The sequence below is a fragment of the Heliconius melpomene genome, chromosome 16 (genome assembly GCF_056956725.1).
Source record: "Heliconius melpomene rosina isolate 202511_hmr_F chromosome 16, ASM5695672v1, whole genome shotgun sequence".
NCBI lineage: Eukaryota > Metazoa > Arthropoda > Insecta > Lepidoptera > Nymphalidae > Heliconius > Heliconius melpomene.
Window position 1 is genome coordinate 10,675,624 of NC_140404.1, and position 24,328 is coordinate 10,699,951.

General features: G+C 32.2%; 3 protein-coding genes across 3 annotated transcripts; 1 reads left to right on the forward strand and 2 right to left on the reverse strand.

Moving 5' to 3' along the window:
• The first annotated feature begins 1,890 nt into the window (after window positions 1-1,890).
• LOC146531051 (uncharacterized) lies at window positions 1,891-2,865 on the forward strand. The gene has a single exon (XM_085199480.1). It carries the CDS (start codon window positions 2,138-2,140, stop codon window positions 2,747-2,749), a length of 612 nt encoding a protein of 203 aa, XP_085055606.1. The 5' UTR covers window positions 1,891-2,137; the 3' UTR covers window positions 2,750-2,865.
• Window positions 2,866-3,901: 1,036 nt separating this feature from the next.
• On the reverse strand, window positions 3,902-11,874 carry tko (30S ribosomal protein S12 technical knockout). The gene is made up of 5 exons (XM_085199335.1): window positions 11,740-11,874; window positions 11,577-11,646; window positions 5,242-5,432; window positions 4,525-4,688; window positions 3,902-4,049 (listed from the first exon to the last, which is right to left on the reverse strand). The coding sequence occupies exons 2-5, from the start codon at window positions 11,644-11,646 to the stop codon at window positions 3,968-3,970; spliced, it is 507 nt and encodes a 168-aa protein (XP_085055461.1). The 5' UTR covers window positions 11,740-11,874; the 3' UTR covers window positions 3,902-3,967.
• A 2,157-nt stretch (window positions 11,875-14,031) lies between these two features.
• On the reverse strand, window positions 14,032-20,437 carry LOC146531053 (hemolymph lipopolysaccharide-binding protein-like). Its single transcript, XM_085199570.1, has 6 exons — window positions 20,205-20,437; window positions 18,594-18,655; window positions 16,643-16,764; window positions 16,102-16,231; window positions 14,606-14,666; window positions 14,032-14,234 (listed from the first exon to the last, which is right to left on the reverse strand). The coding sequence occupies exons 1-6, from the start codon at window positions 20,225-20,227 to the stop codon at window positions 14,120-14,122; spliced, it is 513 nt and encodes a 170-aa protein (XP_085055696.1). The 5' UTR covers window positions 20,228-20,437; the 3' UTR covers window positions 14,032-14,119.
• Window positions 20,438-24,328: the final 3,891 nt, after the last annotated feature.

Here is a 24,328-nt window from a genome sequence, read left to right on the forward strand (position 1 = left end):
ATTAAATTAGTAAGTTTATTTTATAAAAAATTATGTAATAATATAGATTTTATACTAGAAATATACATTTTTCTATACAGAAGTGCCTACATACATATGTAGGTACATACCATCAAATCTGTACGTAGTACTTAGCGATGCATTTAGCCTATTTATTTTCAATTTCGGCTTGAAGGCATCGAATAGAAGGTAAGAAACGGACTGTCGAAGCGCTACGTTCTCTCTCATAATCATAGTAAACAGAGAGAGAGTCTCTCTGTTTACTATGATTATGATCGAGAAAGAGCGTAAAGCTGAAAAACACATCAATTGTACTTATAACTTTTACAAAATATAATTAAAAACATTTTCTTTACAAAAAATAGAAGTTATATGTGTATCTCTAAAATTCTACAAACCTAAAATATAAAATTTTTTTCATCTTATTATTTATAAAAAAACCCATTTTCACCGTTAAAATGTAACTTTCCGTATAAGACTATCTAATCCCACAGACACGCGCCGCGTACCTGCCGTTTATTGGCGTCGTAAAGCTTGCGCAGCGGCAGCGCGTTACAGCACCAGTCTTATACGGGATTACGTAGACTATTGTTTTAGCTAAGCTGCTTAACGGAACGGGATTTTTTTGTGTTTGTATTAAATTTTTGATTTTGCTAGTAGATAGTTTTGGGAAGCCGTTGTGGTGGAGTTAGGTAATCTTGGAATATTGGGGATGATTGTCAGCGAGATTTCTGGAATGATGCTTAAAATTGGAATTGTTTTTATGTCTTTATTATTTATCTTAATTTCTTGCAGTGGCTCTAATATGTGGCTGTAAACGCGACGGTTGTTGTTTCAGTTAACAATCAAGGGAATGGATTATTATTTATTAATATTTTAATGTCTTCGATCTGGTAAAAAAGCAAAGCGCGGCGTTGAGTTCCGCCACTCAAATTAGTCAGAAAATGGGAAACGGAGTGTTTTAACACTAGGATCCTTGTGCCTATTCTGTTCTAAGCGGCATACTCGTAGCTTAAAAATATATTTCTCCACTAGACAAAATGTGAGACGTCATTACTTATCAAATAACTTTTAGAATAATATACCTATGTAAATGTATCGTAACGAACAAATGAGATACGTAAACGAGAAGATTATAAACCTTCATTAACTAATGTCACAGATTCAAAACAAAATGATAAACAAAAGATGATCTAATGAATCCTCATCTCGAAAACAACTTAGCTTAATTATATATACGATATATAGTTAAGTGCAAAATAAATATTATTGCATTCAATTCTTTCTAAATTTTACAATTCCTAATGGATGGTATGTTAATTGTTTTGTTTTGATTGTTACGATGCGTAAGATGTTTTATTTTTTGAGGATCACGCTGTATCCTGAATAGGTACAGCAGGAGCAGGCAGAGGGAACCTAGTGTTAAGGCACTCCGTTCCCATTGCTCCGTTCCCAACACTTGTATTCCCTACTTTCCGCCAAATGCTTAAAGCACGCCACGACTGGCCTCAACTTAAGTAAGATACTTTCATGATGAGATTAAATATTTGTATATATAATTTATTATAACTCTATAAATTCATATTTTTTTGTATAAATAGAATTTAAAAATATTCATGCAAACAACAAAATAGCACAATATGTAACATAGAAAGTATATGTAGGTACAAAGTTGAAACCAACTTTAATTATAAAATTATTCTGTTGATAATTATTGATTTAGAAAATATCATAGAAATTTCATTCGTTCAATATTTTATTTATGATATAAAATATAGTCAAAAATCATTGGTATAGATGTTTATAAAAAACATTATATTGGAACTACCCTAAACAGAAAAATCGTGTTGCGTTTCCCTTACTGATATATACACAGTAGTAGATACCTACCTAAAATTGAACTATCACAATTACGTCACAAGTCATAAACACCTAACAATAAAAAGTGTTAAAAAACAACAAATGAATAAACAATCTCAACAAAAAAGGCAATAAAATCCTGTCAACTCACCCCGTTATGACAGGTAGCTTACCCAAAGGGAAGGGTAGCAGGCCACGCCCCCTAGCATACATACAAAAAGACAAGGGCCATTTCCAACCCCATTAGTTACCCACCATCTCTGTACAAGACAACAACATGGCTTTGTGGACGCCTTACGCAGAAGACGCTGCCTTAGATTTATCAGTGAAGTGTAAAAACGAGCAGTTCTATACAGAAGTGCCTTACCAATTTCCGAATGCAGTGCCCCAAAGTGTACAATATCCGTATCTATACCAGCCGATGTTCGTGCCTTTGGCTGAAACGTCGCCTATATCATCATGTTCAGGATATGCTCCAGTCAGTCCACCAAGAAATGGTGTTATTTCGCCACCGGAATCGCCAGTTTCCATCAACGACAGGAAGCGCCCGAGCTACATGATGGATGTTGACACTCTATCTGATGATCCGGACTTCCAGGCGTTTGAGCGCGATGCATTAAGAGCCATGGCCGAGAAGAACGGTGGCACTTTACTTGGAAATAACCCAAGAATGAGACGCGCTGTTCAAACCAGTCAAAACGCTGACGATTCTTACAGAAAACAGAGAGAGAGGAATAATTTTGCGGCGAAACAGAGCCGGGATAGGAGGAAGCTGCGGGAGATTCATCTCGCTTTAAAAGTTACTTATTTGAAAAATGAATTGTCCAAACTGAAGGGAATGCTCGCCTCAAACACTTGTATCAAATGTCATCAGTCTTGTCTTTGTTAACTATTTATCTGTCACTTATTTATTACTTCGAGTCATTAGTTTTAAGTGAGCGTGCAATGTTGTAAATATGTAGAGTTAGTTAATTTATTATCTATATTTTTGTATGAATTTTTGTAAGCGAATTATTATAATATGAAATGAAATAAATGATATGAATTTAATTTTAATCTTATTTTTATTATAATAGGGATATATCCCTTCACGATTTTTAATATTACACAAACAAAAATCAACACAATGTTTACAGACGAAAACTTTAAAAAGTACTAAATTTTAATCTAAATAGTAAGCAAATAGTAAAATATTTCAAATCAATACAAATTCTTTCATTATTTATCTTAAAAATATAAACTACAAAATATGCAAAACAAATAAAATTTTATAGTTAACAATCTTTTGATACCGATTATATATGAAATAAAATATATCTCTACAGTCACCAGTAGGTACAAATACATAATACAGTGTGTAGTGCGCGGTAGTGGGGCGCGGCCTGCGCACGCGCTTTGTATCGCGCCGACCAATCGTAATCCTAGCTTCCACAATTACGGCTATTAACGTATACGGTTTTACAGTGGCTGTAAATCAAATCGAATTTGTTTTTTAATCTTTTTACGTTGAATGTAAAGGGGGGTTTTTAGCGGAAATATTTGGATTCTTAAAGAAAGATTAAGGTATACCTAATCTAGTTTAAATAAGTATTGGTTATTTTTTCAAAGATTTCTATTTCTATTCTTTTGTCGTAAAATATTAATGAAATGTCTCTTAATGTTTTATGAGATGATCCAACAGGCGCCGGTTCAAATATTGCGACATTCGAATTGTTTACGTAATAATAGTAGATATATTTTAATTGTTAAAAATGTACCAAAAGCACTCTGAAATATACCTAAGACATGAAACCGACATAACCTGAAGCGTGTTCCCGCATAGCAAGGTAGTCAAAGAGTATCAAGGCACTGTTTTCTCTGTTTTCCGCCCGGATTGGAGACATTAGGTGATAAGTAGCGAAACTCAATGCTATAGCTAGGAAATAAAATTAAGTCATTACATTTGAACGAAGTTCCTTCTTCTGCCACAATGGAAAAATGATTTTATAATTACCTATTATAAACTATTAAATTTAATAGAATAAATAAAACTACATGAAACTAACTTACACTAAATTTATTTTCGCTACAAATACATAAAGGTATACGATACGTACGTTAATAAATATTACGCTTTCGGTTTGACCACGTGAGGTAGATCGAACTTGCCTCTAACACACTTCAGCTTTACACCGGGGCAATCTTTTACTCTGAAACAGAAAAAAAGAAAAATATAAATAACTAAATAAATATTAAATCTTGATAAGTGTTCTCTTACTAAATTTTATTAAAATAATAATTATTTTGTTAATTTTGTTTATATTGACGCTATTTCCATTAATTTTTGAAACCGTTTTTGAAACCAAGGACACAAAGTTACGATTGTAAACGCGAAGGTTGTAGGTTCGATTCCCACTAGGAAGAAAGGAGATATAAAATATTTTTATTTCTTCGCCCTGATAACGAAGTAAGGCGTAGGGTAGAGTTAAAAAAACTAGCTTTCGTCATATAATACTAACGCGTTTACAATCGGACACTTGGGCTACCCCACAAGACTGGACTGGACTCGGAAAGAACCTATTGAGATATGGAAATTTTAACTCCTTTTGAAATTTACCATACACTTGAATCCTTGTAATTAATATAAATTAATTAACTGCATATCTACAAAAAAACAGATCTTACCTGCCAACCCTAACCAGCACTATGTTATGTTCCTGCAAGTTGTGCCCTATGCCGGGCACGTACGCGACCATCTCACGTCCGTTGGAGAGGCGGGCGAGTACGCATTTGCGATTAGCTGAATTCGGCTTTTTCGGCTTTTTGATTAATGTTTTCAGTACTACACCCTGAAAATAATTGAAAAATTTAAACGTCAAATGAAAATGAATGCCATTTCGGATAACTCCATGTAGTGAATAAAGTCGAATTGGTATTGGCTGTTTTAAAAACTTTTTAGGTTCGAAATTTTAAAACTGTTGTTCACTTGTGGCCCAGGGGCATAATCGTGTGACTGCGACGAGTTGTGGGTTCGATTGCCATTCGAGGAAATGGTATGTTTAATATTTCCATTTAATCGCTCTGGTAACGAGGGAAAGCGCGACGTTGATTTCCGTTACTTAACACGCAATGCCTTCACTATTCAGTGGAAAGTGTTTTATCATTAAGTTTCCTCTCCCTACTCTGCAATATGTGTGACAAAAACTGTTAATTTAATACATTTAGAGCAGTTGGCTGTGTGGTCTAAACTCCTGGCTTGTTCAGCATAAACTACTTACCTACCTACTTCTATATTCGGCTTAATATTCGATAAAATGAAAACTCAATAATTAAAAAGATACAAAATAGAAATATTAAAGATACTGACTGAAAAGAAAATTTGATATTCAACTTATATTATACCTTAGCGAAGGGATTTCCATTTAGCGGGTTCCTAGATTTTCTTTTCTTAATATGTGGCCCAGTTTTGTGCATCTGTGCGAGAGATGCCATTGTTCTTGATATTACTGTTGACGATGGTGTTACTTGAAGATTTGTGCTTAAAATACTAGAAATAGGAGCTAGATGACGGATCAAAGGTGTGGTAGATATGGCTGTAAAAAAAGTTTAGTTTTATTGGTAGTACATTTTTAGAGGTATAATTTAATATGGCCGTTGTAATATTAGCTCTGGTAGTGAGGCAAAGCTTGGCTTTGAGCTTTGCCACTCAACACGTGATGCCTCCAGAACTCGGTAGAAAATGGGAAACGAAAGTGCAGCACTAGGTTCCTAGGCTTTTTCTACCTACCCTGCTAAAAAAATACCTACTGTAGAGTTAGATTATTCATATTCAATAAAGGCCTAAAGGAATGCCTCATCAATCTAAGCAATATAATAAGCATTTTATTATTTGCTTATTTATTGAACAATTCTTAAAAAAATATAATACTATCTTTAAACTAAATTTTTATATAACAATTAGAAATTAATTTGCAAATATAAGGAGAAATGAAACTAATGTTAAATATAACGGTATCAAATAAGGACAATACGACCAAAACAGCAGGTGTTAAAAGAAACACTATAGATAATCCTGTCGATGGGTAATCTTTCACAAATTTCGAATAGGTATACCAAAAGGGGCATGGGATTAAAAAGGGAAATATTCATAAAATTTCAAAACGCTACCTAAAGGGCTAGATGAATCCGTTATTTTGCAATATTATAATAGCGAGGTTTGAAGGCGTTTCCTTCAATTGTGTCAATTGTGGCCGATCACCGCGGGCGTCACGCTTTAGCGGGACTTACGTGATTGACATGTTCAAGGTGCGATTTGATACAGTGGCAGCATCAAGTGTGGTCCCGTTATGGTACCTATGGTACCTACAGGGGTTTTTGGTAAAGGTGTTGGAAACCCTTTGGTAGCTTCCTAGTGCTCGCTTGGGACCGATAAAAATTTTGCAAAAGAAATTATATAATCAATCAAATCTATTTTATTTTTAGAGATATTTTTTTATTTAATAATAATAACAATAGCCTTTATTTCAGATAAGTAGGTACAGTTTGAGTTGATTATAGTTTAAGACAGAAAAAAATACGTTTTATATCATATGTTTGCTGATTATCGAAGACCTCCTCCATTTTTTTGTATCAGAAATGTGAAGACAGAAATGCGTGGAAGATTTTTTGATTTAGGTTACGTAATACTCTTTTTGAAACACTTTAAGGATTTAATTTTAATGTCTAAATCCATTGTGTTATATTTTTAAATAATTTTATAAATGTTTTTCATATTTTTAATTTTTAAGTTTAATTACCACTCATAAAAATGAATCCAGAAATAGACAGAGAGTGGGGAATGGAGTGCCTAACTAAGATCTTCTTACTTTACTGCGAAGAATACACCGTGAAACTACAAAAAAAACTCAAATTGGACGTCACCCACACATACCGGCTTAGTAACCCATTCAATTATCATAAGAATACTACCGAATTGAAACCAACCAACAGAAAATAAATACCGCAGCTACCTAATCAACATTTTCTAGGAAGTAAAAAGTCAGAAGTTAGTGTTATTTGACTAGCAACTAAAATAATAAACGTATTCCTAGGACAGGGGCGACATCACGTAGTGTCCGTTGGACTGTTATTGTTTGAGATAAACGTCGCCAAGTGTCTCGTGAGACTTGCATCTGTCTAGCGCAAGCGAGTGTTTAGTGTATGGTCGAAGCGAGGAGCTGGAGCCATAGGTTTTTTCTCTATCTATTGATATAAGTGGGAATACGTTTTGGGTTTTAGGGTTAAGATAGAGTGTATATATGATAATGCTAATGTAGTGGTAGAAACTGAGAAACTGAGAGGTAGAGGTAGAACTGTTTGGTAGAAGAGTTTCTTGCCGGCTCTTCTCAGCAGAACTGCCTTCCGAACCGGTGGTAGCTTTTTGTTCATATGTTCATTCGACGATTCAAAAGTGCTTATTATAAGTTTATTTGAATAAAGAATATTTTGAATTTGAATTTGAAACAACCGTATGTTTAGTACCTCTAGATTTATATAAAGGTGAAGCTTTTGTGTTTAAAAAAAATAGTATTAATAGACATAGATTCTATGTAAAACCTCCAGAATCCAACGGAAAGTGGGACACAGTGTTTTAACACTAGTCTCTATCTGCCTGACCTGCTTCAAGCAGGATACAGCGTGCTAAAAAAGTCTTTTTGAAACTAGATAAATAAAACGCTAATCGCTGAAGTACGAAACTCGCGACTCCACTGAAACAGTACCTGCTCTTTTTGCGGATTAGAACCCGCTAATAGTGGGCATTGTCCGCAGATGACGGACACAGAGATTTAAAATTATCCTTTATGACAACGTTTCCCATACAATGCTATATAAAAACTGGCAAACTCAATAGGCAAGAGTTGAACATAGAAATGTTCCCAGAAACATTGTAAATCATATTTGTATAAGAATAACATGAAATGGCACAACTATATCACAGATAGATTTTATCTTTTCAGTTGCAATTCATGTTATACAATGCATTCTGGTTACTTTAAATAACTGCATATTATCATCAGATCGACTAATCCAAGACAGGAATATATTTTTTTGGTACATAATACTTTCTTAGAAGAACATGTTCTTAGAGACAAATGAAATATTTACTTAAATTTAAATTTATATTTTCTTTTTCTCTTTTCAAAATTCGGCGGAAAGTGGAGAATATTCCATTTTCACTCCTTACTCCACTCACTTCTTACTCCATCTTAATACTAGATTCCTTCTGCTTTCAGTACAATGTGAAGGTTTTAGCAATTTGCTAGATTCACTAAGTTTCTAGATTCTCTGTTTCTTCTGCTATGTTCGGGATATGATGATAAAAAAAAAACTGAAAAAAGTTGAACTGCTAAACCTTTTTTGGTAAAACGATTATACGCAATGAAAAAGATCTATTATTAAAGAAATATTTCCGGTTTCCAGTTTTCAGTAGGCTAAGCATGAAATAAGCTTCCGCGTCTTAAACTTAGAAAAAACCATTAAGCTTCTCTGGCCAAGCGATCAAAACTGACACAATTGATACTTTCTATGAGAAAGTTTGATCAGGGGAGGTCCCACGCGGAGAAATGTAACTGTTAGCAATAACATATTACGTTATAATAGAAGTAAATGATTAATATGTTTTTCCTTATGTCGGATATTAATATTTTTTTCCACTTTTACAGTTTATCTGCATATAGTAGGGTCGACCGAGACAGCGTAGAAATAAGTCACTCTTTACAATTTATGATTTTAAAGCAGAGATTTCGAGAGATTCCGTGTTGAGCGTGTTTCAGTTTTACGTCATCCCCTAGATACTCTGCTATGTGCCTAGTGTCAAAACACTTCATTCAATTGAGCTTTTCATTGATCAGACATTGATCTATGAACCAGAACGGAGAAATGGAAATAAATTAAATATAATCGTTACTACGAGTGGACACCAAACTCATAACATTCGCCTTTACAGTTCGACGGTGTTCCTCTGCGACATAACGGTATCGATAGAAGTCTAGGTCAACTTAATTATAAATGACTAAAAACTTTTTTAGCTTTACGCTGTATGCAGTCATATTGCGGGGTAGGCAGAAGGAACCTAGAGGCATTGAATAATTAATTCCTCCGAAAAAGAAATGGTCTTAAAACGGTCGCTTTTTACAGTACCAAACTGCCCCTGCACTAAAGCTTCAACTAAAAACTTAATAATAAATATTGAGTTATTTCAAAACCCTAATAGCTTCCAAAGCAGCCAGCCGATATAAATTAAAAACTTCATACAATTCAAATATTGGAAAGAATATGATTTTTTTCGAATACAAAATATAACTTTTCATAATAAACCACAACGTCAATTTAATGAAAGAAATTCCAAGCATTCTGTTAGCTTATCTCAAAATGAAATGGCCAAGCCTTTGTCCAGTGGTTTTGTACATATATAATAATATATTTTTGCAAGTAACGCAAAGTGCGACAATATGCACAAAGGATGGGTGTGAATGAGATCTTCATCAGTGGTCAGCGCTGACTCATGCCACGTTTTCAACCCTTGTTTACGGATTTTCGACGTAGTGGCCGCAAAAACGTAAGTTGTGTGTTTTGTTTTTAATATTTTATTTCGTAATAGGCGATAAAATAAAATATAGAATAATAATTTATTAACAAAAAATGTTACAATTATTGTAAAATAGTTGTTATTAGGAATATCGTAAAAATCATCAATAATTTTAATATTTAAGTCTCGTATTTCTTTAATACTATTAGGTGTGACGAACATACAATACGTTTTTGATAAATATTAATATAATATTATTTTGGAAGATTGTTTTGAGAATTAATATAAGAATATTGGAAAACTTCCTTAAAGCTGAAATCCTGAAAGGATTTTGTCAAAAATAAGTTACAGAAATTGGTGAAAAACAATAAACGAACCAATTGATTTGTTCTAACTATAGTAACTGAACAAATATTTAAGAGAATTAATAATTAAGAAAAATATTACCAAAAAACTAAATATTTTGCTGACTGTACGACCAGTGGACATAATCCCGGTCCACGCGGAAGGGTTCCACGCAAAAGACAGGCGCGATCGCAATCCCTAGCAAATATTATTAAAATATTTCAACAAACAAATATATTCTTTATTTTCTTACCCCAAAAGAATATTTTAGTTTACATTTGGTACGCAGCTGCCAAATTTGATGCAGATGTCGATGGAGATGACATGTTGACCAAATTGACAGTTATATACATACATAGAGTTTTCTATTTACTGGTGGATTTATTTTGTTTGGATTTGGAGACGCTAATTATTGTGAAATATAAGATGTAGAAATAAGATGATATGTGAGATGTGGGTGTAGGTTATTGTTATAATATATTTAATTTCTTTGTTGAAATACAGGAGAAGTCACTTTTGGATATATTATAAGCTAATCAAAGCAGAGTTATGTACAATACACAATAATGTACATGCGTTAAATATTTTTATTACATATGAACATTAAAAAAAACAAGTTACTACTAGTAATAAAAAATAGCTAACGAAAATTAATTCAGTCATTTGTGAGCAAGTCATTGATGATATCTTTTCTTTTACTTGACGCTGTATCCTACACATAGCAGGGTATGTAGAGGAAAACGGGGAACCTAATGTTAAGATATTACATACCCATTAAGACACTTCTGTTAACTAAGAACTGAATGGTCATGGAGTTAAATATTGCAGTGGAAAAAAAAGATTTTCAAAAGAAACAAAAACTTTACCAATAATTACATAAAAAAAGACTTAAAAAATGTGTAAAGGTATGATCAAGTGCTTTACATGAACATGTGGAGGTGTTATCACATGTGTGGATGTGTAATTGATGTTCTGTTTTAAATCGAGTGTTTCGCTAGATCTTTCTGTCTTTTTTCCCAAGTCTTGTATAGTGCTTGTATAGATGCATTTATTTTTTTAAAATATAAAGGTTTTACACAAATTCATTATAGTCCTTCAATATTATGATGTTTAGGATTGTTTTTACTTTCTTACAGTCGGAAGATTAACAGTAGTATTAGTCAAAAGCTAGATTTCAGCATTCTATTTCAGTTATTATTTACTTACCACACCTATGTAAACATTCTTATATTTAGATTGAAATCTAAAGATAGTATTCTTTAAAAAATACTGAAAGTACAAAATATTTTGAACCCCTATGCAACTGGCGGAGTAACAATAATAACATACAAACACTTTTTTTAACTTCCTACTATCCACCCAATTTTCAAGACATTGCATGTTGAGTGTCAGAATTTTGTGGAAGTGGAACTCAATGTTTTGCTTTGCTATTTTTAACAGCCTTTTTAACAGCACAGATAATGACAATAATTTATTCCTATGAGAAATATAACACAATTGGATTTCCAGTCAGAATCCATGCCAATGTACCACAGCCTCCTTTCAGTATTAATTAGTTATAAAACTGTAAGACAAGTATCTTTTATGTTAGATAACTGAATTGTAACAAGAAAAGTATGTTATACAAAGAGCTACAACAATACTCATAATAAAATATATGTCAACTTCATACGGCGTAACAGGAAAAAAGAAATAAATAATATAATTCATAACCATTAATTTATATGAGCGAATGGTAAAATATTATGACTAATTTCACTATGATTGAATAAAGAAATTAACAATGACTTATTCAATTATCATAAAAAGAAATAATATTATTTACCGCTATATGATGAACATTGAGATTTAAGTCCGATAGTTAACATAGACATTCCTTTTCTAAGCAAATTCATCTGAAACCAAAATATGAAAAAAGGTTATATAAATAAATCAAAATGAAATAAATATTGAAGAATTCAAACACTTATGAATAATAATATACATACCTTGAAATTGTTTGTTTTTATTTAAGTTAAAAACTTTCAAAATAATCTAATAAGTAATGTTGATCATAACATAACCTAAAATAAGTATTTTGACATTTGGTGTGACGTAAGATGTTGTCGTTCATTAACAAAGTTCACTCACTTGTTAAAAATCAAAATTCTTTTCTTTTCTAAAAAAGTTTATTTTAGATTCTTTGAGGCTTTTTTAGTAGAATATCTTGTTTATAGTTATTACGATATGCTTTATTTACTTTATAATATTTTAGAAACAAATGTCGAATGGTCTAACTGCTATTGCTATTGAGCGATAGATGGCTCTAGCTTTATCCCGTTGTATTACAATGTAATAAATAAATTAAAATTAATACAGAATATTTCTGTTAAGTATATGCGGAATATTGCGTGCAGCTTAAAAATAGTGTTTATAACGCCAAGGAATTAATAAAAAAAAATCAAATGCTCTAAAATTAATGAAAACGTTTTTTTTATTATTATTAAACACTGAAAATATTTTAAAAATAAATTTTCTAGTAGCCTTGAAGACTTCTCCAAAATAAATTAAGTATACCTAAACATTTAATATTACGAAAATTAAATTACACATTAGAACAAATTAAATATTTTCTTTAATATGTAGTTAAGTAGGTACTACCCTAGAATTCGTTAATAAAATTCACAATTTGTTCAACTTAAATGTTACCTGAAAACGAGAAGTTATAAGACGATGAGTGGCTGATACAGTGTGATTGAATTAAAACTTCATCTTAAATCTTCCAAGTTTTATGAGCCCAAATACTTTACGATTTATATGGCGGTTTTAGCATAATCTTTGAAGACGTATTTTGATATCTCGGGTATTATTGGATTTTGTGTTTTTGGAAATTTATATTGAAATATTTAGGACTGTTGAAATATTTCGCATTTGGTAGCGTTGTTATTTTTAAGTTGTTTAGTTCAAGTTTTGTGGTACATTTACACATTTGCCAAGTTTCGGCAAGCGTCTATGAGCTCCAATCCTTCACAAATGCTATACTATTTACACGCTTGCGAGCGCATTATTATTAGTATCTTCTGAACAGGCTTGACAGGATTTTTGTCTGTTTATCTGTGGGCTTGTGCACGCCAATCTAAGAAATGGCGGTAAAATGTAGTTTTCACTATTGTTTTATGGAAAACTTCCCTTAATTTTTAGTGTTTATTTCAATTGACTCACAAATGAAGAAGTTATTATATTGTTAGCATATTCGTGTAAAAATGGGTAGATTTAAGTGAAGACAATAAAAGCAGTGGAATTGTGTCAAACGGGAACAGTTGCTTGTAGGCGGAAGTCCTGATTGGAAGGTATCTAGTGTGTAGTGTTGTTATTGAGTGATACATGTCACTTATTGTAATTACGTGGAACCTCTGTCCGAGTACGTTGGAAACATATAGACGGTATGTATTTTTATTTTATTTGTATTACGTGTTTATTTTAAAAACGTTTACCGCTTCCGTTTTCTAACAATATTATATTAAGTTATATCAATATAAAATATAGTTCGACGAAATTGGTGTATAATAACTGCTTTCTCGAACTAGCTGAAACTTTTTTATTGAACAGATATTGTCTTTAAACTGATATTATTAAAAGAAAATAATCCAGGTTGTTAATTAAATAATTGTGTATTCCAAGCAGGCGACGCCGCAAGTGAGTCACTAGTAATTAAATATAGTTGATGAGTAATAATTTCAAACAAAATTTATTGTTATAACTAAAAGCAAAATTTAAGGCACAAAGACGTGAAATTTAAATTGATAGAGAGAAACTCGTTCTAAAACACTTAACAATTTTCGCACTGACATTGTGCGGTACTCTTGAATATTATTCCAAAATTTGAAGTTAACTCAGAAATGTTATTTTATAAAGTTTCACAGTGTTATATAGATATTATATTTCCACTTAATAATATATGTTCCTATTTTTCTTTATGCTTTTAAAACACTTTGTTTTCCATATGCTCAGTCTCCGAGACCTGGCGTGTTCAGTCGCGGAACTCAACGGCGCGTATGTCTTGTAACCATTGCGAGAAAATGAAAATAATTAATTTCTCCATTGCAAATAAAACCCACGACTGTCGCGTGCAGTAAGATGATACTGATTTTATTTATTTTTATACTTTCGTATGTATGTATCTACATCACAATTTAGTAATATTTATATAGGAAAAGTAAAATATGTATCTGATATATTATAACATTGAAGTAAAATATAATGAAATTATCTTAAGTTTCAAGAATGAATAAAAAAGTTAATTAGATTACCAATTATAAAATATTTATTTTTATAAATAACTTATCTTACATTAAAATATAATTAATAACATACATGGTTAAATTAAAATTATTCAATTTTTAATTTAAGCTGACAGATATATGGCTGTCGTCGATGACACCAGAAATCTCGGAGCCAGTTGACGGCACTCATTCCGGCGCAATGTGGTTCTGCAGGCTCATCACTATAAATATAAGTGAAACAGCCAAATATTAGTACTTATATATAAAACTCTCTTTGTCGAGTGGAAGACAGAGAATGCACAGACGCTACTACTGGACTTAGAAAGTTGAAATTTGGAATTATCTTCATGATTCTTAGGGAGTGTAGCCTGTATTAAATAAATAATTTCTCCGAGTGGTGGCCACGACGCCTTTAATATAATTAACAAAAATAATTTGTGTGTGTTTTTGGTTCAACATTTAATAGTCTGTGGGCATAGCGTCACGAAATTAAAAAAATATATATATTTTACCTCTTCTTTTTATGTAAGCAATCTTGATATCAATAAATAAATTTTCATAATCTATGTAGACAAACTTAATATTAGGTTACCTGTAACCGTGTCCGCTTCCATTACTCCATTCGTGAAATCCTGTCTCGTCTATATTTTCACCTGAAAATAATTTACTTAGTTAACCAATTGAAATTATTATTTTCCTTTTTGATAATAAATAGCTAGTTTTTTGATAACATTTCATTTCCTCGAATGAGAATTGAACCTACAACCAGCCGCGTCTACAGCCACACGTTGGACCCCTGAGCCAAACCTATCCTCATTATTCCCCAAGTGAAAGATTCTCATATCATATAAAACATAATTAACGTAATTATAACAAATAGCGCCCGCTTACCAGATACCGGCGAAGTCCGAAGGGACCATTGAAAATGTGCCAGACAATAAATAAATCACTTTAATTTAAAAGAGCTCGGGGCGTATCGGTTGTAAATCATAGATATTAATTATTATTTATATGTGTAAAATATACAAAATATTTTATTATTTTGATACATATATGTTACCTATGTACAGTGTACATAGTATAATACTAAAATTGTATTTGCGTAATTGAGAAAATCTAGTCTTAAGGTAAGACACTCTGCTCCCATTTTCCGCCTGCTTTCGAGACGATCTTTCCTCGTTTGGATAAACGTAAAAATTCTGGAGACATTGCATGTTGAGTGGCTGAACTCAACGCCGCGCTTTGTCTAGACACTAGAGCGAAGAAATGGAAATATAAACGTAAATAAATATTTCACTTCCTCGAGTGGGGATCGAACCTACAACCATTCAAATTAAATGAACATGACTAATAAGCTATTAGAAGGAAAAGAAGAGAAGATTGTTCTGTTTATAGAACTCTCCAACCATCTCATTCCTTTTCTTAATATTCTCATATCTCAGTACAAAAAATACACAATTTTAAGATATTTATTTACATCTAAAATACTACTGTCGTAACATTTGATTAATTATGCACAAGTTGTTCAAATAAAAATTACTTTGTAATTGAAGTGTATCTGCCACCTGCTGCTACGGCGGTTGCGATATTAAAATGATTTGTTATTATCCAGGGAAATCTTTTAACTTTTTAAGTTAAAAATGATTGTTGATATATATATTTTCGAAGTAAATTTGTATTTAATATATTTTTTAACTACGGAACTACTACGGAAGTACCGTATGGAGGAGGTTGTCAATTCGACTGTATTTTTTTATGTTTGTTACCTCAGAACTTTTGACCAGGAGAACCTCACACTTTTTATTCCGCCGAAACTGACGTGATATACCTACCTAATAAAACCTATAGCATTCATCGATAAATGGACTTTCGAACTCGAAAAGAACATAAAAGAACAGATGTAAATGTGTATTCGATTCGTTAGGTTCCGTCAATCAACAATGACTCGAAATTTTTACTTTGGCTGTTTCAACTAATTCTACACATTAAAGAAAAAAAAAACTAAACTGTGAACAAATAATTAATAATAAGTATATGCAATGCCTATAATATAAAATAAATAAAAAAATAATAATGTGAAGTGCGTACCATAAATATTTCTCCATACTTTATAGTTGTCCAAGTTGTTTATGCCCAACCATACAATCAGTTTGAAATCGCTATCTATGCTAGGCAAGTGCATCGCGCGCACTAGCTTCTGCATGAACTTGAATTCTTCCTATAAAAATAATATATAACATTAGTTTCTATACTTTTGTATAGTGTCACTGAAATATTTGACATAAATGAATTAAAAAAATATATATTTTATAGAAACACTTTCTAAATTTTTAATGGTACCTAAATTATATTTCTTTGATATCCTTTCATTTGATATCCATAAAACAACCCCCCTAGGGTTAAGTGGCGGACTCATCACTACGCTGTCTTATTATCAAAGCGAGAAAATGAATATGTCAAATAATTCTCTCCCACAAATGCAAATCGAACCCACAACTGTCGCGTTTACGAGCTCGTCAATCGTCGCCAGCACCACGAAGGCCTCAAATGGAATTTAGCTCTTTATATTTTAAAAAAAATTAAGCCATTTTACATATTCAATATGGAATTATTTCTCAGTAAAACTTACCAAAGACTTAGGTACAGCAAGGGTGGCACCGTCTCTTTCGCATCTTTCTTTCGCAACCAACCACGTTTGTGATTGATAGATGATTTTGTAGCCTATTCCTGTGACTTCATCTACAATGTAACCTAAAATACAAAATTATTTACATTAAGATTAAAAATAGTGTAGATACTTTAATTTTTTTAATTTAATTTTTCGATAAATGGAAAACGGAAGTGTCTTAAAGGAAATGGAGTATCATAACACTAGGTTTCCAGATTCCCACTGCCTATCCAGATATGTGCTTACCAAGATATCGCGTAAAGCTAAGAAAATGTTCTTATCTACTTTCTAAACAGAAATAACTTATTTTGGCCATAGCGGAAAAATAAAAAATATATCGGAATATATTCAGAATTCTTAACAGCAGATAAAATTATGATATTTTCATTATTTTGATATACTTACTAGAGCAAGGCAATGAAAACTAATCATTAATTTCACCATAAATATTAATAACAACCAGATTTAATATATTTTTACGTTATTAAAAACCGAATTATTTACGCTATTTAAGAATTCATGATTATATGCTTTAAAATAATATTTAGATATATAATATAAGTAATTAACAATTATATTGGGCGCTTAGCATAAAATACGGTATATAAAGAAACATTCAAGTACCTACTAAATAAAAGCCTTTTGGAAATTTACGAGACTTGAGCTCCATTTTATATTATGATCGTCTAAATTATTACTTTTTCATTTCATGAAAATTATACTATGAAAATATAAATGTTGAAAGGGTTAAGGTTTCTTTTTATTAATAAAAGAATTAAAAAAAATAATGGTCGCTGTAGCGTACTCGTATAAATACGTAAATGATTGCCACGTTTACATTTGGGGGTAAATAAAAAAAATATTATGAAAGAAGTAAAAATATTGAGGTCGTGATTCAGCGCGAAAACATGGCGGTTATGGGTTCGATGCTTGGTAACAATACAATGTGCAGCGTTGAGATCTGCTACTCACCACGCAGTCTTGAAAGGCGGAAAATGAGGAACGATATATCTTACCGCTATATTTAACAATCGAACGAAGTCTTATCTAATTGTGATGTATGTGTTAAATGTATTTAAAAACGAAACGCATCACCAGTTTTTCCGGAATATAATCAGAAAATTCCAAGATTATTGTTAAATCACTGATTCGCCCGGAAAGGGGGTAACGGAAAAATGTAAATGGGAACGGAGTGTCTTAACACCAGGTTCCCAAGTACCCTCTGCCTACCGTGCTATATTCAGGCTGACAGCTTGGAGCTAAAAAAAATATTTTTTTATTATATGTCAGATATAAATTACTTATTAAAGATATTCTTGAAATAAATGCAAAATCTAATATAGTAAAGATAGTGTGTTTATTAGGTATCTGCTAAAAGTGAGAGCAGTAAAAAGTGCGAATAAACGACGCGTACTATACTTTTAAAATCACTAGTTTTGTTCGCTTTAAAGTCTGAACTTGATATTTTCGAACAAGCTAGTAGCGTCAACAAGTAAATGTGACATATTAGCATTAATTAAAAGTAAATAAGTATATATTATTTATTTTTAGTTCATCGAAGCGAAGTTTTTTTTAAATACTTTTTTGTAATACATTTACAACAAAATAGCTAAAATTGAATTGAATTAAGGTTTTATTAGCTGCACACTGTATCACTCACTTTTCAAATCACTTTTCAAATTTTGAAATACGAAATTTTGAGACAATAAGTCTTAAACGCCGTGTCTTTTTACAAGAATAAGAAAAAGAAAACAATTCATTTCCTCGAGTTATAATCGAACTCGAAACTCTCAGGTTTACATTTACTACTACTACGACTATTAATTTTAGTCTGTCACTTACAATTTTAACACACATATCTACTAAACTAAACTAAACTAAATTGCCATGTCAACAGTACAAGAGTACTTACCGTCAGGAGCCTCGCATCGGATGCAGGTCAGCGCAATAAAGAATGTGACAATCGTAGCTCGCCTGCAATCAGACGACAAAACTGCAGAGTTCCCTTTTATTTTTATTTCTATGATAATAGCGTGTAACTTAATGAGGATATAATGAGTTTTGTGTAGTGTTGCCCAAATTCAGTCTTGGTCTTGCAGTCTTGGTCTTGTTCTTGCGTTTTTGCAAGACCAAGACCAAGAACAAGACCGCGTATTTTTAGCAAGACCAAGACCAAGACTGACCTTGCAAGATTTGAGCAAGAACAAGACATAGCCTGCAAGGCTCTTGCGTCTTGCAGCTAGGACTTAGCGCTATTTCACTGAGTAGTTAGTTTCTTATCAAATCTTCAGTTATTAATCTGCTTGATCTTTACTATGGCTATGTTAATTCAAGCTCACAATGTTCCAATTCTAATACGTTTTTTAAGATTTAAAGTAAACTTTAATAAATAGTAATAGACTAATAGGTAATTGCAAGACTTGCAAGACTCTTGCTGCAAGACCAAGACCAAGACCAAGACCAAGACTGGGAGCGCAAAACCAAGACCAAGACCAAGACCAGGTGTATTGGCGCAAGACCAAGACTGGCTAAGTCTCGTCTTGTTCTTGCATTTGGGCAACACTAGTTTTGTGTTTTTTTGCTTATTTTTTTTAATTCTTTTCTGTTGAGTATTTAAAAAAATATTTCCTTTGCGTAATACTACTGTTAAGACATTTCATTCCCCACTTTTCATACAATTTTCGAGACATTGTGTGTTGAGTAGCAGAACTTAATATCGCGTTTTGACTTGTTACAGGAGCGAGGAAATAATAATAATTCATTACGCCGAGTGGGATGGTTGTAGGTTTCCAAAATGACTTGTTGAAAATGATTATACGTTGTAGTGTAAGCAGAGGGAACCTTGTATTAAGTAATTTAATTCTGAAGGCATTGCGTGTTGAGTGACGGAACTTAAAGCCGCGCTTTGCCTCACTAGAGCGAAGAAATGAAAATTATTATATTAAATATTTCAGTGGAAAATGTTCTTATATCTTTATAAGAAATGTGTAAGAGAACAAAGTAATTTAGGACTTAATCTTCTTTGTAACTTGCAATATTATGTTTTTACTACAAATGACCTTAGTGTATTTAAACGTGAATATAGTTTATATTGATAACAACTTATCATCCACCCTTGACTTATTCTAGATTAGATGTCGGTCAATAATCTTTAGTGTTACGAAATATTTGTAATTATAATAACATTTTGAGTTTTCTTCTTATATACCGATACCTATGTCTTCTATTTTGTAGGCTGGAGACAGTGTCTGAGCCAAATGTATAATCTAGTGATCATTCACTCCGTCCAATATTATGTTTATTGGTTGAATAAACTTTACAAGTCCAAAAAAATTATATATAAACATTTTTATGAGAAACACTCGTAAAAAGACAATAATACTATTTCGAATAAACTTGTATAAAAAGTTTTAGTTTTAAAATGTCGTATGTGTTATATTATATATTGAATTATTACAATTTTTTATTTAATATATTTATGAAACTTAAACCTTATATTACTAAAAAATAAAATGCAACTTACATGTTAAACCCTAAAAATGACATATTTTATCGAATAGATCGACTTTCTCTCACAAATATTATGTATATAGTTCACATTCACTATAAATACACACACTAATATAACAATGATAAAACCCTATTAATAATAATAATAATATATTAATCTATTATTTCACACAATAATTATTAAAAAAAGACAGAAATGTGTATTCTCTTAAGCGACAGAGCTGTTACTACGTTTGCTCGTGTATTTATAGTGTAATGCAACGGTACTTTGAAACGGTGTCGATTAAATATTTTCTTTTATCTTTATGTATGGATTTCGTATCTATCTATATATAGAAAGGAATATTTAATATGAAAAAAATATTTATTTTGTATGATCTTCTGAATTTATATAATTTTTTATTTCTTTTTTCTTATTAAAATATTAATGACAACATTTTTACCTGTGGTTCGGCCGCCGCGCCGTAGTCAAAAGGATATAACTAATAGAATTGTGATATATTGTAAGTGCCTGAGGTAATTCTGAAGGTACAGCGGGTTACTGGAGGGGAACGATTAATGTAATGCCTTTATAACCTTACTCGATAAATGGACTGAATTAACACAGAAACAAAAAGGCAGTACTTACTATTAATAAAACTGTACTAATAGAAAATAGTTTTAATTTGGTTATTTAAAAAAATGGTTCTTATTAGAGGTCCTCGTGGCGCAGTGGCTCAACCATGGAGTACAGTGGGTTATATCGAAATGATGTATTTTATAGGGTAAAGAATTGAAATCCACAACATGGTTTAGTTCACATGAACCATCCAGCACAATTTTTTTTTTCTTTCCAAGAGTTCCTGAGATTAGTGAGTTCAACGAAACATTTTTTTTAGTTTTATTAAATTAGCATACCATTTACTAATATATGTATGTAATTCTAAATCGAATCAGCGTATATGTAATTAAAATGACCAATAAATAATTAATTATAGCTTTTAATTCTTGCATTCGTAAGCGTTTAGTATAATAATATAGAATTCAGCAAATTATTGAAACTGTATATAGTTATGTTGGGAGTGACCGCAAAGTAATTATATATTACAATATGTATTAACATATTCACAAAGCTAATGACCTTGCCGTGCCCTTTGAAGCATCGGAAACCTGTCACCAGAATTCGGTGGAAAATTAGGAACAGAGTGTCTTACTAAATTCCCTCTGCTTTCCCTGCGGAATACAGTGTGAAGCTGATATATTTTATTTATTTTTAAGAATATATTAAGCTTGATCCCACGACGTATATATCCCAAGACTTTCAAAGCAAGTTTAAAATGAAACGAAACTGTTTGAAACATTTTAAAATTACATTCCAACAAGTAAACCAAGCTTTTGTTCTTAAAAATTTAAGACAGGCAAGTCCCAAATCGTACATTTTAATTCTCGACAGATATTGACCGAAGCTAAAAGACAGAATATTTTAAAGCGCAACGAAATGTCTGTTGTCTTCTAGAAAGAGATTTAACGTTGAAAATTTAATCAAAAGAATTCCTAAGCATGTCTCAGCTGTATCGTGTATGTACATGACTGTACTGAGAAGACTGCAGATTTAGGGTTTGGACACATTATGATTTGTAAAAAAAGCTTTTCCCGCTTTATCCCGCATGTGGCAGGATAGGAAGGGAAAGGAAATCGGAATGTGGGGAACGGAGTGTCTTAACACTAGACTTCCTCTGCCGACATTGCTATGTGAGAGATAAAGTATGAAGCTAAAAAAATATAGAATTTTGTTAAAAACATGGAATTAAATGGTTTATATATAATCCCCATTTGGATTTAGATTCGTTGTGTCCCGATGGCTCAAAGGAACTCTAAACATGAATGTGGTAGGTTCATTTCCCACTCTGAGAAATGAAATATCTAATATAAACTGAAGGTCTTAATGGGAAACGAAGTGACTTAACATTAGGTTCCCAATAGTTCCTTCTGCCTACCATACTATATGCGGGATAAAACGTGAAACTAAAACAAAATACTCGTATCGCTTCATAATATGCACAAGCCTTTAAAGAAAAGTGCATTAGTGAAGACGTAAAAGCGCTTTATATTTGCGACGCATCTTGTCACTCCGGGCTCATATGAACATCTCACGTTAAAAGTAGATTATGAAAAATCTTTTTTTAAATATATACCTACATGTAAATATTTTTTTATAAAATATAGAACGTAGCCATTAAATGCACTTTTATACTTATTTTCATTGAATTGGCCAGTTGTTAAGCAGGAGCAGAAATGTGTGACTGTAAACACGACTGGTTGTGGGTTCGATTCCTGCTACAGGAAATGTTAATTATTTTTTTAAATATTTAATTTTCTTGCCCTGGTAACGAGGCGAAGCTTAAAGTGGGGAACAGAAGTGTCATAAAGGGAAAGGAGTATCTCGTCACTAGGTTCTCATATTCCTTTTGCCTACTCTACTATGCGTAGGATACAGCGTGAATTTAAAAAAAAAATAAACATTAGCTATGCTGAAGGCTGAAGGTCAAATAGCATATGCTTAATTAGTGCCACTGATAAAAATTACTCACTGATAAAACCAAAGGTTAACAAATAAAATTACAAATTAACTATACAAAAATAATTTATTGACTTATTTTAACCATAAGAATAATGGTATCCATGGCCAGCACCATGACCTCCGAACTGCCATCCAACGCCATATCCTCCTAAAGGGTTCCTATACCTATCCTCCTCATCATTGTGGACCCTATAGGATATCATGGGCTCACTCACTTTATGTAGGGGAATAACTGTCAAATCGTGGACTGGAGCATTGTGAGGTATTAGTACAGGAATGACATTCGATAAGGGTATAACATGTAAATTTGGTACTAAAATTTGATATTGTGTTTGTAAAGACAAAGGTATGTTGGGTCCTTTCTTCTTTCTGTTTGTTGGTATAGAATGGTGAACTGTTGATTCGTGGGTGTGAGTCACTGGGATCAAGTTTTTGGACGTTTTAGATTGACTTGGAAAGCTAAAGACTGCGTTAATATGTGCTATTAGCAATAGCACCAGTATGTTTCTCCACATCTGAAAAAGGAATTATGATTAGTATACCAGTGAGGTCTGTCATGGTGCAGGGGAACAAAGTGTGATTATAAATGCGACAGGTTGTGAGTTCGATTCCTACTTCGCTCTGGTGTCGAAGCAAAGCGCGGCGTTGAGTTTCGCCACTCAACATATGCCTCCAGAACATTGCGGCGAAAAATGGGGGATAGAGTGTCTTAACACTAGGTTACCTCTGCTGCATTCAAAAAAAATCCATTTCAAAAATAGATTTTTTTAGTGTAACTGTAACCCGATTAGTGATAATCACGCTTTTCCTGCATGCCCTCTTCAAATAATCAATAAATCAGCAGTCTGATAGCTAGATTATTTTAAGAAGACTCTAAGATCGATCATAAACTGAATTTAACCGGTTACTGGTGATATCATATCGGACATTTTAAAGGTTAAAAAAGATGAAGATAATAGATTTGATAAAAAATCATGAGGTTAGTGATGTCTGTCGTGGAGACTTAGTGTTGAGGGAGTGCACACAGGCACATGCACCTATAAATAGATGCTATTCTAGTAATAGATTTTTTATATTCAAGTTGTATCACGCATATAGCAGGGTAGATAGAGAGAATTTGGGAACTTAGTGTAATTAGACACTTCGTACCTATTGAGACACTTATTCCTCAAGTTCGGTGTTGAGTGTCTCAACGCCGCTGAGAGATTTTGTTTTAGATATATTTTAGTTTAGTTGATCCTCTAATGGTCAAATGGGTAACGGTTTACGGTGAATATAATATATACACTGTTTATTTAATTGATTAACTATATTTATCTCGAGTTGTAAAAGCGTAAGTTAAAGCATTGTACAGAAGCCCCTGCAGTCTATACTTAGGACGCAAACCTTAGGCAAAGGAATCGTCGATAAGTGTCGTTTAGACAATAAAAAACAATACAAACAAACAGATTTGAACCTTGAACACAGCGATTTACCAGTTCCTATCTAGGATTGACATAAAAGGATGTGGGAAGATGTGATTTATCTCATTACATATAAAAATTGTATTCCACTCGAACTCAATGAAAAATTCCATA

What these genes read in the sequence shown, in the direction of transcription:
- LOC146531053 (XM_085199570.1), bottom strand. Translation starts at nt 20,227, where the DNA reads ATGTCATTTTTAGGGTTTAACAT. An exon ending in AGTATGGAGAAATATTTATG is followed by an intron (nt 14,667 to 16,101) that starts GTACGCACTTCA and finishes AATTATTTTCAG; the next exon opens with GTGAAAATATAGACGAGACA. An exon ending in GGAAGCGGACACGGTTACAG is followed by an intron (nt 14,235 to 14,605) that starts GTAACCTAATAT and finishes TTATATTTATAG; the next exon opens with TGATGAGCCTGCAGAACCAC.
- LOC146531051 (XM_085199480.1), top strand. Translation starts at nt 2,138, where the DNA reads ATGGCTTTGTGGACGCCTTACGCAGAAGACGCTGCCTTAGATTTATCA.
- tko (XM_085199335.1), bottom strand. Translation starts at nt 11,646, where the DNA reads ATGAATTTGCTTAGAAAAGGAATGTCTATGTTAACTATCGGACTTAAA. An exon ending in TCAATGTTCATCATATAGCG is followed by an intron (nt 5,433 to 11,576) that starts GTAAATAATATT and finishes CTTTTTTTACAG; the next exon opens with CCATATCTACCACACCTTTG. An exon ending in ATGGAAATCCCTTCGCTAAG is followed by an intron (nt 4,689 to 5,241) that starts GTATAATATAAG and finishes AATTATTTTCAG; the next exon opens with GGTGTAGTACTGAAAACATT.